Source organism: Nicotiana tabacum, chromosome 17 (assembly GCF_000715075.1).
Source record: "Nicotiana tabacum cultivar K326 chromosome 17, ASM71507v2, whole genome shotgun sequence".
Taxonomy (NCBI): Eukaryota; Viridiplantae; Streptophyta; class Magnoliopsida; order Solanales; family Solanaceae; genus Nicotiana; species Nicotiana tabacum.
The window spans coordinates 115,379,818-115,396,935 of NC_134096.1; the positions used below are offsets into that span (position 1 = coordinate 115,379,818).

Sequence of the window (17,118 nt, forward strand, 5' to 3'; positions counted from 1 at the left end):
GGTCTGCCCTCTTCATAGGCTTGCCACGAACATTGGTGGAGAATTATCTCTCCCAAAGCAAATTTCTTCTTTTGTTATGCTGACTCAACACTGTTGAGCTGACCAATTTCTTAACAAACTCTTCGATTCTTCTTTGGGGTAACCCTTACCCATATTTATACACAACGATCACGAAAGTAGAGCTCCATACAGACAAATCTTATCACGAACCACATAGTGCAGACTCTCGTCAACAAGTGTACTTACTCCGAAGCACCCCAAAATCTGCAACAGTGATGTCCACGCCGAGTAGACCTTCTATAAATTTAGAGTTGTTTCTATAACTCCTTTGGTATTGAAGTATAGGATTATTAAGGAGGCGGACATACCGCAAGTCCCAACCTTATCCTCTACGAAATCTCACGCCTTAAACATGTGTAAATTTTAGGGAACCTTTTAGTACCATATATATACATTTCAGGCCCAAAACTGATATAATACATGACCCCGCAATCCACCCATTGATAATGGACGGCGTGAAGTCATAGGTCATAACGTCCGATGATCCACAATAATAACCTTCACAGCTCATATAAATCAACCAGACGTCAATGTCTGTTGCACCCCGCACATGATTCACTAGGTGATCTCTCAATACGCCCGCATCTTCAGTCGGAACCACACGTTAAGGCAATTTTTGAGCATCTCTGGCTCCATCGTAGTCCATCTGCGGCATCACGAACCGTTGACGCACAACTGATACCGAGTGCGCAATTTCATACACGAGTGGATACAAAGGAATATACGATATATGTTTCAAGCTAAATCAATGCCGCACTATAAGGAGTCAAAGAAGTGAATATTTCCTAACAGTTCCATAGCCTCTCGAAGATAAGTACAGACGTCTCCGTACCGATCTGCAAGACTCTACTAAACCTGCTTGTGACTCATGACACCTATGAACCTAGTGGCTCTGATACCAACTTGTCACGACCCCAAATTCCCTCCGTAGGATGTCATGATGGCACCTAGTCTCTAAGATTAGGTAAGCCTATCAATGCGGAATAATAACAAATATCTAAAATAAATAAACTACAATTCAAATAATTTTAACTCCCAAAACCCGGTAGAAATAAGTCACAAGCTTCTAAGAATTTATTCTCAATGTCTCAATATGTCAAGGTCTAAATAAAATATAAGGAAGCAACATAAAATGATAGAAGGGGACTACGGAGTCTGCGGACGCTGGCAGATATACCTCGAAGTCTCCGGGCGCAGGTAACTCACTGACGTCTAGGCTGGTCAAAATGTACCTGGATCTGCACAAAAAGATGTGCAGAAGCGCTGTATGAGTACACCACATCAGTACCCAGTAAATACCAAGCCTAACCTCGGTAGAGTAGTGACGAGGTCAGGTGAGGCCCTATTGGAATATAATAATGGCATGGTAAAATGTTTATCAATGTAGTAAAATAAAATGACACTGGAAATGAATCAAATAGTATGTCACATTTAATGACACCAAATAATTGCAAATAATATCTCGTGGAATCAAAACAGAATTTCCTTCAACTTTATGAAAAACACAACAATTAATCGAAAGCAACTATGGCGGCCATAAATCAATATCAACAAGGGCACTACCGAGGTACCGCCTCGTAGTCCCAAGTTATAAATAATTTTACAATATATCATTTCCTTATATCACCGTGGAAGCCTTCACAATTTATTTAAAGAAAATATTTTTTTTCCGAAAAAGCATCCCGCGTTTTAGCCACCCTTATCATACCGCATGACTTCTAGTAGTCACCCCTACTAGCCACGCGTATCATGCCACCCTTATCTCACCGCATGCGTTTCAACACCCGGACCTTATACCACCGCATGCGTATCAATATCACAATATATCACAATTTGTACCTCAAGTGCTCAAATAATTTAACTTGCCAAAATAATTCAACAACAATATTTTTTCACAATAAAGAGCTCACGGCTCATGCCAAAATAAATCATCAATAATAGTTTGCCACAATAAAGAGCTCACGGCTCATGTCAAAATAATTTAACAATAATATTTTTCTACAATAAAGATCACGGCTCATGTCAAAATAATTCAACAATAATATTCTTCCACAATAAAGAGCTCACGGCTCCCTCACAATGAGTATAAAAATATTCAGGAGTAAATAATTTAGGAAAATAATATTTCAAAATCTTTACTACGTTGCTTCAATATCAAGTTTAAAAATGTCAAATACTTCATATTAATAATATTTAATTTAAAGAAAATCAACCTTCAAATAATGCATAGAGTAAAAGAAACCAAGTTTCAACTAAACAGGTAAAACAATTAGTAAGAAAAGATCAAACAAATTTGAAGTATATATCTCAGATTAATGATGAAGAATATAACAAGATAAAATAATTTAATAAATGCGCAACAGTGGTCTACACAATTTAAAAATATAATCTTTCGCAATTTAGCCCGTGTACACACTCATCACCTCGTGCACACGACTTTCAACACATTTCAATAATCACATCAATACCAATCCTAGGGGAAATTTCCCCCACACAAGGTTAGACAAGTCACTTACCTCGACTTGCTCCAATTTAACCAAGTATTATGCTTTTTCCTCGATTTTCCGACTCCGATCGACTCGTATCTAGTCATAATTAATTCGATACAGTCAACAAAAATTATAGTAATCAATTTCACAAGAAAATATTACATTTTCATTAAAATCAGAAATTAGCTCAAAATTTGCTCGCGGGGCCCACATCTCGGAATCCGGCGAAACTTATAAAATCCGACAACCCATTCAATTACGAGTCCACCACACCAATTTTACCAAAATCCGATAACAACTCGACCTCCAAATCTTAAATTTTCGTGTTTGGAAGATTTTGCAAACATCTTGATTTTTCTTCCATAAATTCACGGATTCATGATGTAAATGAGTATGGAATCATGAAATATAATCAATATAGGATAAGGAACACTTACCCTAATGTTTTCCCGTAAAAATCGCCCAAAAATCTCCCAAGAATCGTGCTGCAAAAATCCAAAATGAAATGAATGAAATGACCATTTTTGGTCCTTAAGTTTCTGCCAACCCGTCACTAAAAGTCCATTTTCCGTCACTAAAAGTCCACCAGAAACTGCTCTACCAACCTTCTTTCAATTGATCATAACTTCATGTACAAATGTCCAAATGATAAATGGTTTAACTTTCTGGAAACTATAATCCAACGACTACAACTTTCATGTTTTGAAAATGTTCTGATTCCTTATGAATTACGAGATATAAGCTTTCAAAGTCGGCTCCACGCATCAGAAATTTCTGGCGAAATTTCTGGCGAAACTGCTCTACCAGCCTTCATTCAATCCGTCATAACTTTCTGTGCAAATGTCCAAATAATAAATGGTTTAACTTTCTGAAAACTATAATCGAACGACTACAACTTTCATGTTTCGACAATGTTCTGATTCCTTTTGAATTGCGAGATATAAGCTTCCAAAGTTGGCTCCATGCACGAAATTTCTGCAACAGAAATTTCTGCAAGCACTCTTTGTCCGAAATCCATTCTGTTTACCTTCCGAAATCCACCCGAGACCCTCGGGACCTTAACCAATTATTCCAACATATCCCAAAATACCATACAAACTTAGTCGAGGCTTCAAACTACATCAAACAACATCAAAATGACGAATCACACCTCAAATCAAAATCAATGAACTTTGAACTTTCAAATTCTATATCTTGTGTCGAAACACATCAAATCAATTCGGAATGACTTCAAATTTTGCACACAAGTCATAAATGACATAACTGAGCTATGAAAATTTTCAGAATCGGATTTCGACCCCGATATCAAAAAGTCAACCCCTCGGTCAAACTTCCCAAAAATTCAACTTTCGGCATTTCAAGCCTAATTCCACTACGGACTTTCAAATAAAATTCCGATCATGCACCTAAGTCCAAAATCACCATACGGAGCTGTTGGAATCATCAAAATTCTATTCCGGGGTCGTTTGCACATAATTTCACATCCGATCACTATTTGAACTTAAGCTTTTAATTTTTCATCAAAATTCCATATCTCGGGGTAGGGACCTCAGAATTTGATTCCGGGCATACGCCTAAGTCCCAAATCACGATACAAACCTACCAAAACTGTCAAAACACTGATCCGAGTCTGTTTGCTCAAAATGTTGACCAAAGTCAACTAGTTGAGTTTTAAAGCTCTAATTCACATTTTAATTCATTTTTCACCTGAAAACTTTTCGAAATTTTTTTACGGACTGCACATGCAAGTTGAGTAATGGTAAATAGTGATTAGATTACATAATTAATTATTAAATTTAAAGATGATATTTTGGGTCATCACAAAGAGCCTTACGCTTGGTCCCGCTTATGAGATCAAAGCAATATGTTCTCAGAAGAAAGATAAGAATATCAATTTCATTAATGTTGAAATAGATATGTTCTTACACTGCTAAAAATTCGCTAAAAACCGACCAAAAAAACCGACCAAAGTTGGTCGGTTATGGCCAATTACCGACCAAAATGTGACCATTACGGTGTGGACGGTGTTGGTCGGTTATGGCCAATTACCGACTAAAACGCGACCATTACGGTGTGGACGGTGTTTTGATGGTCGGTAGCTTAAAACGACCATCTGACAAGTTTAATTACTTACCGACCAACTTTGGTCGGAAATATATTTTATTAATTTAATTTTACCGACCAAAGTTGGTCGGTTTAACTAAATTATATTTTTTTATTAATTATTAAAATTAAAAAAAACCGACCAACTTTGGTCGGTAATTGAAAATATATATATTTTTAAAATAATTAAAATTAAACATTACCGACCAACTATGGTTGGTAATCTCAACAGTGTAGGCAAAATACCGACCAAAGTTGGTCGGTAATGTTGAATTCTGGGAATTCAATGTTCATTAACCGACCAACTTTGGACGGTATTTTGAAATAATTTATTTTTTTTATTATAAACCGACCAACTTTGGTCAGTTTTTCTGGGTTTAATTTTGGCATAAAATGCCTGTTTTGGCAGCTACACCACCTGCCAGCATACCAATACACCTAACAACAACAACAACAACAACAACACAACAATAACAACACAACAACAACAACCAAAACATTCAATAAATACTTTAAAACTAACAAATTAAAGTTCAATTGAACATAAAAATTCAAAACCAAGTTAAAACTAATTACAACTAGTTCAAAACTGGTTCTATTTGTCTAGTTTAAAGTATATAAAAGTCAAGGGGTATTTTCTACAACATCATCATCACCGTCTGATGAACTTTCATTTATAAAACGATATAGAGAACGGTCTTGTGGAGGACGGGAAGCACGATCACGGGGAGGACGGGAGGAACGATCACGAGCAGGACGGGAGGAACGATCACGTGGAGGTCGACCCTCTGGAGATGACTCACGAGATCGGGGCAACGGAAAAGCTCCACTAGATAGGAGAGTTCTGATCTGAGCTTGCATGCCAAGGAATTGAGCATCTCTAAGCCTTTCTCTTTCCTTGGCCGCTTCTAGCTCTGATGTGAGCTTTGTCACTGTCTCCCGCATAGCGGAGAGGCTCTCCCTATTAAGTTGCTCGCCTTACGAGGAAGTCCCTATTCCTCGCATTCCACACTTATAGCGATGGAAGTTTTTAGTAGGAAGCTCGTATACCTTCCCCCATTTTGGACCGCCAACAGACTCCAACCATATTCTTTTAGCATCCTCGTCCGAAGGTTGGGTTGGCTCACCCGATTCACCAGCTGGATGACTACAGATGAATTCCTCCACGTTACTTTGGTAGTGACCCTATATTATTTTAAATTAAATCAGTATTTCAATTTTTTATAAAAGTAAATTATAATACTTAAAGAAAATTGAAAGCTTACATATGCAGTCGAGGCCCGGTCCTTGACCCACCTATCTTAATCCCCCTCTTTCTTCTTCTTCACAATATGTGTCTCCTTGAATAGCTCATCATGACTCATTGGACGCCCATACTTCTTTTCCTAAAAACAAATTAATTTAGTTAATAAACAGAATAGATATACTTAGAAAAGTAAAATAATTTAAGCAATTACGTACCAATCTTCTTTTTATTGTCCCTAGACTGATCGCACCTCCAGTGTGCAAGGAGCCTCCCTTCTCGGATGCGCGAGCTTTCTTTCCTTTTTCGCTCCTCTCTAAGAACTCTGCGGTAAGCCATTGCCTTTGCAAATCATTCCACAAATTCACAAGTAACCAGCCAGGCCTCTTGTTCTTCTTTCTAGCATTCGAGAAAGCATCCGCCAATCTCTTGCGAGCTTTATTATGAAAATTTGTAGCCACTTCCACGCTATAGCGGTCTTCCCATACACACTTGCTCTGTATTTCAAAATTTAAATATTAGATGGAAACATCATAAATATAAATTATTAAACTGTTTAAAAGAACATTTATACCTTAAATTGATTGAAAATTTGCTCCTTCAATGAGAATGGGCAATCAGTCCAAGTCGCATAAGGGCCATCATAAAGCTTTCTGATAGCATTGGTTATTATCTTTGTAGTCTTATTACCCGGCTTGAACCTGCAATTTAATAATAAAAACACATTAATATCTTAGTGAAAATGTTACAAATCAATAGACACAAAAATAATGAATAACACTTACCCATCACCCTCAGGGACTATGATGATCCTGCCATATCGATCATAATGCACTACCTCGTCATCACCATCTGAAGCATGTGTATCAGAGGCATGTGAAGATGGTGTAGGCGGATCAGAGCTATTGCCTCGCAAGCGAAGGCCTGCAATAGATGGAGTCGATGATGATGGTTACGATCCCTGTGACTGTGACATAGCTGGATGCGACCCAAGTGGATGTGATACCGATGGCTGTGACCCGAGTGGCTGTGACTCGAGTGGCTATGACATGGATGGATGCGATCCATGTGGCTGTGATATGTAGGGATGTGATCCATGTGGATGTGATGCAGATGGCTGTGAGGCAGCTGGACTGTATGTCGGACGTATAGTCCTATGGCCCTGTGATGGAAGACTTGGTGTCTGAATGAAGGTGTACGGCTCGTGATGCTGTGGCAGCTCAGTATAGCCGTGTGGTGGAGGATAAGACATAGGCATCTCTGAAAAGGGTGGACAAGAGGGAGTATTATTTTCTACCCTCCTCTTTCCCTTCTTACCCTTTTCTCGACCCCGAGAACTAGTAAGGTCATTGTTACCTTGACCCTTGCCTGCCATCTACATAATATAATACACATTTAGATTGAAACATATAAGAAACTAGCTATAAAACGAGAGTGCTTTAAAAAACCAACTTTTTAATCCTCATCGACGTATTGTTCCTCGTCCGAGAATTCTTCGTCCTCACTTGTTTGAGCTTCATCAGTTGATTCTTCGTCCTCATTTTCTATAATTGTTACTTCATTTATATCAACTTCTTCCAATATGCATTCAGGATGTTCCAAATCATTTTCTAACTGATCGTCCACTATTTGGTGAACATTGGAGATATCGTTTTGATATGAAACATCTAATACATTCTCGACTTCCACCCTACCTACAGGCTTAGTTTTTATTACAACCCACCAATCAGACTTATTCTGCCGCAATGGATAAGGAGCATAATACACTTGCCTAACGTTATGTGCAATTATGAAAGGATCATAGCGATCATACTCCCTCGTATGATTAACCTCAATTATGTTGTATTGGTTGTGTACTCTTGTACCTCTTGTTGGATTTGGGTCAAACCACTTGCATCTAAAGAGTATTAATTTCTTATATGGCCAACCTGTATATTCTAGTTGTAATATTTCTTTGACCACACCATAATAATCAATATCTCCAACTTGGTTGCCATCACCACCTTGAACCCACACCCCGCTGTTGTTGCTATTTTTATTTTTAGAGCAATCCTCTGTATGAAACTTATAACCATTCACTACATACTTAGACATTGTTGTGACCTGAAGCCCAGGTCCCCAAGATATATCTTTCAAAAATTGATTTACACCATTATTTGGATTATTTACCTACATAGAGTTAAAAAAATTCATAAGTTAGCACAACTTATGAATCAATTTTTATACATTCACTACATATATATATATATATATATATACACTTACACACACACACACACACACACACACACACACACACACACACACACTTACAAACTATTTGAACCACATATCAAATCTCGTATATACAGCATCATGGCCAAATTGACCCACGAAGTGACTGTGACATATCAAATATTTTTAGTAGTTGCATCAATATGTAGTCATAGTAAATTTTACATTTTGATAACTAATAAATCAATACTTACTTGAGAAATGGTACAACTTCGGGACAATTTACCAACACATGAAGTGTAGCTGACTTGTACTCCATATCACTCAAACTTCTCTTTTTAACATCCTTAGAACATCAACCTGGTTGATTGAATATGGACATTGGTGGATATAATGGATCATTCACACATTCGACCGTGTGCCTATTGGGCCTATTCCTAGAATATGGCACGTTACTCTCAAAATAATAAGAACAAAAATGTGCAGTTTTCTTTGCAAGATAGGCTTCACATATAGATCCTTCAATCTTATTCCTCTGCTTAACAAATTGTTTGCATTTGCCAATTGTCCTACATAATCTCATGTTAGCCAAGAACATTCAAATAAAATAGAATATTACATCAAACTTATAATATTACCTCTCAAAGGGATACATCCATTTGCATTGAACAGGCCCTCCAAGTCGTGCCTCGTGTACAAGGGTGTATTGGAAGGTATTCCATCACATCAAAGAAACCACATAGGAATATTTTTTCCATCTTACTAGAAATTACACGGATGTTCTGGTCCATCCGAAGTAGGTTTTCTTCCCTTAATGTGGTAGAACACAAGTCTTTGAAAAACAAACTAATCTATGTGATGGGTTTCTAGATTCTTTCAGGCAAACCACAAAATACAATAGGCACTAAGGTCTCCATGAAAACATGACAGTCATGACTTTTCAAATGGCTCAACTTCCCTACCTCCATATCTACTTTTTTTCCAAGATTCGACGCATAACCCTCAAGCATCTTCAATTTCATAACCCAATCACAAATTTGTCGTCTTTCCTCCAAAGTGAATGTGTAACTTGCTTTGGGCTTGAACACCTTACCATTGTTTGCTGTCTGCAAGTATAATTCAGGCCGACTGTAATATTCTTGTAAGTCCATTCTAGCCTTCGGGTTATCTTTTATCTTACCTTTAATATCCATCACTGTGTTGAACAAATTATCAAAATAATTCTTCTCAATATGCATGACATCAAGGTTATGTCGGAGAAGATTATCCTTCCAATAAGGCAACTCCCAAAATATACTCTGTTTCGTCCAATAATGATTAATACCATATCCGGGGAATCTATAAGGTGGAGCCTCAGTAACTTTACTGAAGTTCTGGACCCTCTCCCAAATTTCCTCACCTGAAAGTATCGGAGGTGGAGAATCATATTCCAATTTATTCTTTTTGAATGCATTTTTCGTCCTTCTAAACTCATGATCATCAGGCAAGAATTGACGGTGACAATCAAACCATGATTGCTTTCGGCCATGTTTCAAAGTGAACGCTTTACTATTTTCCATGCAGTAAGGACAAGCTAGCTTCCCAGCAGTCATCCACCCACACAACATTCCATACGCAGGAAAATCATTAATAGTCCACACTAAATTAGCACGCAAATTGAAATTCTGCTTGGTTAATATGTCATATGTTTCAACACCATTATACCACAATTGTTTTAGCTCATCAATCAAAGGTTGCAAATATACATCAATCAAACTTTTCGGATTACGTGGACCGGGGATAATAAAATTTAAAAATATATATGGACTAGTCATACACAACTCGGGTGGTAGATTATAAGGTGTAAGAAAGACAGGCCAGCATGAATATGGTGTCGCAGATATAGAAAATGGCATGAAGCCATCCGCACATAGACCTAACCGAATATTCCTTGGTTCACTAGCAAAATCTGGATATGTCTTATCAAAGTGCTTCCAAGCTTCTCCATCTGAAGGATGACACATAATACCAGGTGGTCTTCTATTTTCAAAGTGCCATCTCATATGAGGAGCAGAACTCATCGACGCATATAACCTCTTTAACCTAGGTATAAGAGGTAAATAATGCATCGCCTTGACAGCGACCATATTCCCGCTGGAAAGCCTCTTGAAACGAGGCTTTTCGCAAAATTTACAACTGTCTAAAGTTGCATCATCTTTATAATATAACATGCAACCATCTTCACAACAATCAATTCTCATTGACGAAAGTCCTAACTTAGAAACCAATCTCTTTGCCTTATAGAAATCACCAGGTAAGTTGATATTAGGGTCAACTAGTTCACTCATAAGGTCAATGAAAGAGTCCATGGCTGCTTGAGAAATATTCCAATTAGATTTGATACTTAGTAATCTAACTGCAACAGACAGCTCAGAGTGCGGACTTCCTTCACGTAGTGGACGACTAGCTTCCTCTAACTGTTCATAAAAATGTTTTGCGTCATCATTAGGAGTTTGTTCAACATTTTCTTTGGGCTCACCCCCGAAGTGCATCCCAAAAGCATCCGTAACAATATCCTGAATTCTAGAATCAAGATTTGTATTCTCCACCGACCTACTACTTTCACCAACAACCATGTTATGAAATATCCCATGGCTACCATCGATTTCTCTATGATTAGTCCACACAAAGTAATTCTCTATAAACCCCTTTCCTATAAAGATGAAGCTTAACTTCCTCTGATTTTTTAAACTTCATACAATCGCACCTGACACAAGGGCACATAATTACTCCTTCACTTTGGTATGGTGGAAGTGACATTGCATGTCTAATAAAGTCATCAACCCCTTCTACAAAATCTTCCCGCAATCCCCGCCGATTAGGATAATTCCTATTGTACATCCAAGTACGATGTTCCATCTATACAAATAAAATAAGAACAAATTAATTTATTCTACAATTATAAATTAATTATATCTTTTTTAGTTAATTCAAGATAATAATTGGCTCCTAATTACATCAATTTATATCCTAAAAGTTTAATTCATATCCAAAAGATTCAATTTATATCTTAAAAGTTCAATTCATATCCTAAAAGTTCAATTCACAAGAACAAATCCTAAAAACTAAAATTTCAATTCATATCCTACGAGTTTAAACATAAACTAACTAAACTAAAGAAATTCAACCCATACCCTAAAAGTTCGATTCACAAGAACAAATTAATTTATTCTACAATTATAAATTAATTATATCTTTTTTAGTTAATTCAAGATAATTATTTTTTTCTAATTACACCAATTTATATCCTAAAAGTTCAATTCATATCCAAAAGGTCCAATTCATATCTTAAAAGTTCAATTCATATCCTAAAAGTTCAATTCACAAAAACAAATCCTAAAAACTAAAATTTCAATTCATATCCTACGAGTTTAAACATAAACTAACTAAACTAAAGAAATTCAACTCACACCCTAAAAGTTCGATTCACAAGAATAAATTAATTTATTCTACAATTATAAATTAATTATATCTTTTTTAGTTAATTCAAAATAATTATTTTTTCCTAATTACACCAATTTATATCCTAAAAGTTCAATTCATATCCAAAAGGTCCAATTCATATCTTAAAAGTTCAATTCATATCCTAAAAGTTCAATTCACAAGAACAAATCCTAAAAACTAAAATTTCAATTCATATCCTACGAGTTTAAACATAAACTAACTAAACTAAAAGAAATTCAACCCATACCCTAAAAGTTCGATTCACAAGAATAAATCGTAAACCCTAGATTCTAACTAAACTATTCATGACAATACAAAGTTAATAATTCAATTCTAACTAAACTATTCAAGACAATACAAACTCAAAATTAAAACACTCATCAATTAAAACTAATTCATAACTAATTGACTAATTAACAAAACTAATTAAAACAAGACCTAAACTCTAATCCTCAATAAAATGCAATGTTCAAATAATTAAAATACTAATCAATTGAAACTAATTCATAACTAATTAACAAAACCTAGAAATAATAAATAAATGGGTTGTAATTCAAACCTAGAATTTTTAGGAGATGGAGAAGGAGAGGGGCGGCGGTGGCAGTGGCAGCGGCGACGGCGAGAGCGCGGCGACGGCGAGGGCTGGGCGGTGGCGACGCGGGGTGGGGAATGGAATTTATGTGAGGGAAATAGAGAAGGAGAGGGGAAGGTTTTAGGTGAGGGAAATAGAGAAGAGAGGGGAAAATAAGAGAGAAATGGGGGTTTCCCCCGTTTTGTAATTCTCTGATTTCATAATTACCGACCAAAGTTGGTCGGTAATTTTGGTCGGTACATTAAGTGTTGACCGTTAAAAGAAAAAATTAAATTCTTTTTTTTGTGTTTTTTTTTCTTAAAATATTATAAACTATAAAAAAATATTATAAACTACAAGCATTTATTTTATTTAACTATGCAATTATTATAAATAATTATAAACTATAAGCATAATCTTTATAAATAATTATATTAACTATTTAATTTTAATAAATTATAATAGCATCTATCTAAGTAAATTTTCTAAGTTATAATTAAGTATGTGAGTAATTTCTCTCTCACACACATACACTATATTGTAATTGATGCTAATAACTTCTTTTTTCATTCGTTCATCACTAATAATGCATGACATAGATTAATCGATATATAGGTCGAGACGTTTTGATGAATCATCGATTAATATTCATCGATACATCTAAGTAAGTTATAAGTCGATGAATCAATTTACAAATAGATATATTTGATGATAAAGTATATATACTAATTAGTATCTTCCCAAGTCTATCCCTAAAAGAACCCGACCCTGTGGTCCTAGCGCTTCGTGTTCTTATATATATATATATATATATATATATATATATATATATATATATATATATATATATATATATATACACACACACACACACACACACACACACACACACACAAAACACACTTCACTATAATACTTTAACTATATATATAGCTTGTTATAGTATATGTTAGTGTGTATATATATAGCTTGTTAAAGTTTGACCATGTTTGACCTATTAATTTAACTCGTTTACTTAATACTAATAGCTTCTTTCGTTTATTTAATTTGTGATCCATATATATATGTCAAAGATGTTTAGTATTAATTCTTTTATTTTTCATTCATTCATCACTAATAATGCATGGCATAGCTATATATATATATATATATATATATATATAGTGTCAAAGATGTTTAGTATTAATTCTTCTATTTTTCATTCATTCATCACTAATAATGCATGACATAGATTAATCGATATAGGTTGAGACGTTTTGTTTTTACTATTAGTCGATATAGGTCAAACGTTTTATTTTTAATATTCATCGATGCATCTAAGTAAGTTATAAGTCGATGAATCAATTTACAAATAGCATGTTATATATAGTATATGTTAGTGTATTTATTATTTGTATTACAAAAGTGTTAACGAATTGCATTTATATTATTTAGATAGTAAATATAAAAGTAATTCGAAAGTTTGACCAATGTTGACGTAATAACCAACCAACTTTGGTCGGTTATTTTGCAGAAAATAACAATTACCGACCAAAGTTGGTCGGTAAATGCTTCCCCTACATTAACCGACCAACGTTGGTCGGTAATTTTAAATATAAATTCTTAAATATTATAAAACATTTTAAAAAATAAAATAATTATTAAAATTTTAAAAATTGGATCTAGATTACTGACCAACGTTGGTCGGTAATCCAAAATTTTCTTGTCTGACCAGCTGGGTCAATTCGTTGACCAATTTACCGACCAACGTTGGTCGGTATTTAATTTTAAAAAAATGTAATTTTTTTTCCCAGTTTCCGTCCAACCCGGACGGTTTTTGGTCCTTTTTTTGACCGACCAACGTTGGTCGGAAATATTTGGTCGGTTTTTAGCAGATTTTTAGTAGTGTTAAGAGAAAGATTAAGATATCAACTTCGTCGATATTAAAAAGTAAGTAATCTCGTTAAAACGATAGATTATTTTATGGAAAATTCCATTCTGAGTAAGTTGATATGATAGAGAATTCTGATTAAATTAGGAACTTAAGTGGCCAGACCAAGCACGGCGAATTAACAACAATGGACATAGTATATCACGTTACTATATTCAGAGGGAAATAAAGAGGAAAACATTGCATGAACAAGGTCTTCCTTTTTTCCCCTTTTTGTTTATTTTTTTGTAGAATATGCATTGAACAAACTTCATTGCATAGGAAACTTCTACACGGCCTTCCGTCCCAGCATGTGCAGCATTTAAGCACTTGTCTTCCCTTGTTACGACTTCTCTAGCTAGAATCTAGCTTCAATGGAGATTAATTAACTGAAACCCTTGTCTTATGGATCACATTTAACTAAGGTCAGAATAGATATCATACTATAATCTTTTTTATGTAGTCAAAATAATATTAAAGACCACTCGTTCAAGCCCCAGTACGTATATCATTTTTAATAATTGTTGTGTATCCGGATCAGTTTATGTGCATTAATCTATCAAGAAGTATTTGTTACCTCCTGCCAGTTCAGGTACGTACTTACCGACTAGTTCTGCCCCTATAAATTCATCCCTCTCACTTCTCTTTTACACACACACACACAATATTAGCAACAATGGCAAAGGCCCTTGTTCTTTTTCAGCTTTCAGTTTTATTACTTAGCTCATTCACAGTAGTTCTTAGCCAGGAGGAAGGCATTGGGGGTTGGTTTATAGACAAACATCATGGCCACTTTCCACCAGCTGAAGCCCCTAAAGCTCACAAAGGCTACCACCACCCCAAATATTCCCCAGCCCCTTCACCATCTTATACTCCTTCAAAACCACCAACTAAACCTCCCACTTACAGTCCATCAAAACCACCAGCTAAGCCGCCAGTTAAACCACCAACTAAGCCTCCCACTTATAGTCCATCAAAACCACCAGCTAAGCCACCAGTTAAACCACCAACACCATCACCTTATCCTGCTCCTATTACTAGGAAACCTGTAGCTGTACGTGGCCTTGTTTACTGCAAACCGTGCAAGTTTAGAGGGGTTAAAACTCTAAACCAAGCTTCCCCACTCCTGGGTTTGTTCAATATCCTTCTTTTTTAGTACTTCATTTTATTTTGGTTAACATTTTATGCAATTCATGAACATATCAAGGAGTATTATATATATTACTTATGTCATTTTACTTTGCGGTTTACCAAGGAGCTCATAATATGCCCTATTCAATGTCGCAAAAGATATTTGGCGAGATTTTATACTATAGGAAAGGCTAATAATGCATTCCGACGGAGAAGGCATTTTGCCAAAAAGAGTAGTCATTTTTCGATTTTCAAAACTCTACCACATCAAACTTTAACTAATACATATGTTTCTAACGATTTCTTAGTATTTTGAGCTGAATTTGTTTTGTCTTTTGATTTGAGAGTATTGATGTTGGTATAGCTATTAATATAGTCATATAGAATGTACTAATACATATCTTATGTGCACACTGAACAGTAGTTATTTACCCTCGAAATTATAGATTTAAATATATACCATGACACATTGACACTGTAAGTAATTTCTACACACCATCAATCTGTTGTAGTAGGCTGCCTCCTTATTGACACTTATAATTATGGGTAATTATATATAGTTATCTTTTAGGTGACATGATATTGTAACATTTTTATTTACGTTATAACATTCCGTTTTCGCCACCTTAAGGGATACTGATTGTTTGGATATGATGTCATTGCAGGAGCGGTAGTGAAGCTAGTATGCAACAACACAAAGAAGACATTAGTGGAACAGGGCAAGACAGACAAGAATGGTTTCTTCTGGATCATGCCCAAACTCTTGTCCTCAGGAGCTTACCACAAATGCAAGGTGTTCTTGGTCTCATCAAACAATACTTATTGCGATGTCCCAACAGATTACAATGGTGGAAAATCTGGTGCTTTGTTGAAATACACCCCACTTCCCAAGCCACCAGCAGCTAGCTCTCTCCCTGTAAAACCCCCCACATATGATGTCTTCACTGTTGGGCCTTTTGGTTTCGAACCCTCAAAGAAGGTGCCTTGCAAAAAGTAACTTGGGAAATTAGAAAGATAGGAAGGAAAATATGTCGAAGGAGTTAAGTGTTGAAGAAAGACGAAGTTGTACCTGTTTCTTGTGTTCTTGTTATTTCATTAATAAATGAAGCAAAAGGAAAGAACTTAGTTTTCTTGTTTTCCTATTTCGTTTCTCTCTATCAAAACACAAACAAGTACAAGGGATTTATAAAGTTTTTCTTCTATGTTTGTGCCATTTTCTTTAACTTCGTCCTAACACAATGTTATGGGCTTGCGGATTCGTTTCAGCCACCCTACATGCACCTAACACACTTCATGGATTGTTATATATGTGACCATGATATAGGTTGTTTGGATATAACATTGGGTTAAAGTTGAAAAAAAACGTTATTTAAGGTTGAAGTGAAAAAGAACATTTGAAGTTATATTCGAAAATCAAGTTTATAAAATTTAACAAAAACAGTTTTTTAGTGAAATATTTTACTTGAAATACTCTTTAAACAAATATTTTACTACTTCAAAAAAATCCAAAATCTAAATTCAGTATTTACAAATATTGATGGCAAATCAGGTACTATCTATAAATATTGAAATAATATTTAATGTTCAAACGGCACTAACTTCAATATTCTACGATCCCATGAGTCCATTAGAGCGGCTCGATTGACAAGTACTCTCCATTTTCAGAAGTACGAAGGGACTCGTACTTACAAGGGTCAAACCTTTTAGGGCCCGTTTATCCATACAATGTTTTTTTCACTTTTTTTCGAATTGTTTTTATTTTTTTTTTTTCGAAATCAGTGTTTGTCAAATAATTTTTTTGATTTTCGCTTGAAAATAAATTTCGAAATTTTACGGAAATTTGAAAAACTTCAAAAAAAAAAATTTTGTTCAAAATTTTCATTTCAGATCACTCACAAAAATTTAAAAACAGTCC

General features: G+C 35.3%; 1 protein-coding gene across 1 annotated transcript; it reads left to right on the forward strand.

The window, feature by feature from the left end:
• Window positions 1-14,710: 14,710 nt before the first annotated feature.
• LOC107790995 (pistil-specific extensin-like protein) lies at window positions 14,711-16,345 on the forward strand. Its single transcript, XM_016612974.2, has 2 exons — window positions 14,711-15,202; window positions 15,869-16,345. Exons 1-2 carry the CDS (start codon window positions 14,749-14,751, stop codon window positions 16,198-16,200), a joined length of 786 nt encoding a protein of 261 aa, XP_016468460.1. The 5' UTR covers window positions 14,711-14,748; the 3' UTR covers window positions 16,201-16,345.
• The last annotated feature ends 773 nt before the right edge of the window (window positions 16,346-17,118 follow it).

Coding starts and splice junctions, on each gene's coding strand:
- LOC107790995 (XM_016612974.2), top strand. CDS start 14,749: ATGGCAAAGGCCCTTGTTCTTTTTCAGCTTTCAGTTTTATTACTTAGC. Junction 15,203..15,868: donor CCAAGCTTCCCCACTCCTGG/GTTTGTTCAATA, acceptor ATGTCATTGCAG/GAGCGGTAGTGAAGCTAGTA.